The 542-nt window shown below is 49.1% G+C and overlaps 1 protein-coding gene across 1 annotated transcript; it reads right to left on the reverse strand.

Annotated features, from left to right (window-relative positions):
• Window positions 1–3: 3 nt before the first annotated feature.
• LOC147820307 (tripartite motif-containing protein 29-like) lies at window positions 4–538 on the reverse strand (the record flags this gene model as incomplete). The annotated part of the gene is made up of 1 exon (XM_087172408.1): window positions 4–538. A coding segment is annotated over one exon (535 nt), but the record flags the coding sequence as incomplete, so codon positions are not given.
• Window positions 539–542: the final 4 nt, after the last annotated feature.

Here is a 542-nt window from a genome sequence, read left to right on the forward strand (position 1 = left end):
CCTTTATGAGCTGGTTCAGGCCTCTGTCAACAGACTCCTTCAGAGCAGTGAAGACCTGAACACCTTCTGCTTTCTCTCTGTCTGCATCATCTTTACTGATCTTGACTGAGTGTTTGATCTCCTGAATCTTCAGTCGTCTCTTCTGGATCATTTGCTGAATTTCAGCCTCTGTCTTCTCCAGCTCTGCCTTCTTTCCTTCATATTCTTCTTTCAGAGGAACAAACTCGTGTGTCTTGTGGTCTAAAACAGAGCAGAGCATGCAGACACATGTCTGGTCGGTCTGACAGAACAGCTCCAGAGGTTTATCGTGCTTCGTACACATCCTGTGTTCCAGGTTCTCCACAGGGTCGATCAGCTGATGTCTTTTCAGGGCTGACACTGTCAGGTGAGGCTCCAGGTGAGTCTCACAGTAGGAGGTCAGACACACCAGGCAGGACTTCAGGGCCTTCAGTTTGGTTCCAGTGCAGACGTCACAGGGAACTTCTCCTGGTTTGGAAACTTGTTGCTCTGAGCTGCTGCTGCTGGTTTTCTGTTGAGCTTCA

This window comes from Seriola lalandi, unplaced genomic scaffold (assembly GCF_002814215.2).
Source record: "Seriola lalandi dorsalis isolate HSWRI2012SDOR001 ecotype SW California unplaced genomic scaffold, Sedor1 jcf7180001970899, whole genome shotgun sequence".
Lineage (NCBI taxonomy): Eukaryota > Metazoa > Chordata > Actinopteri > Carangiformes > Carangidae > Seriola > Seriola lalandi.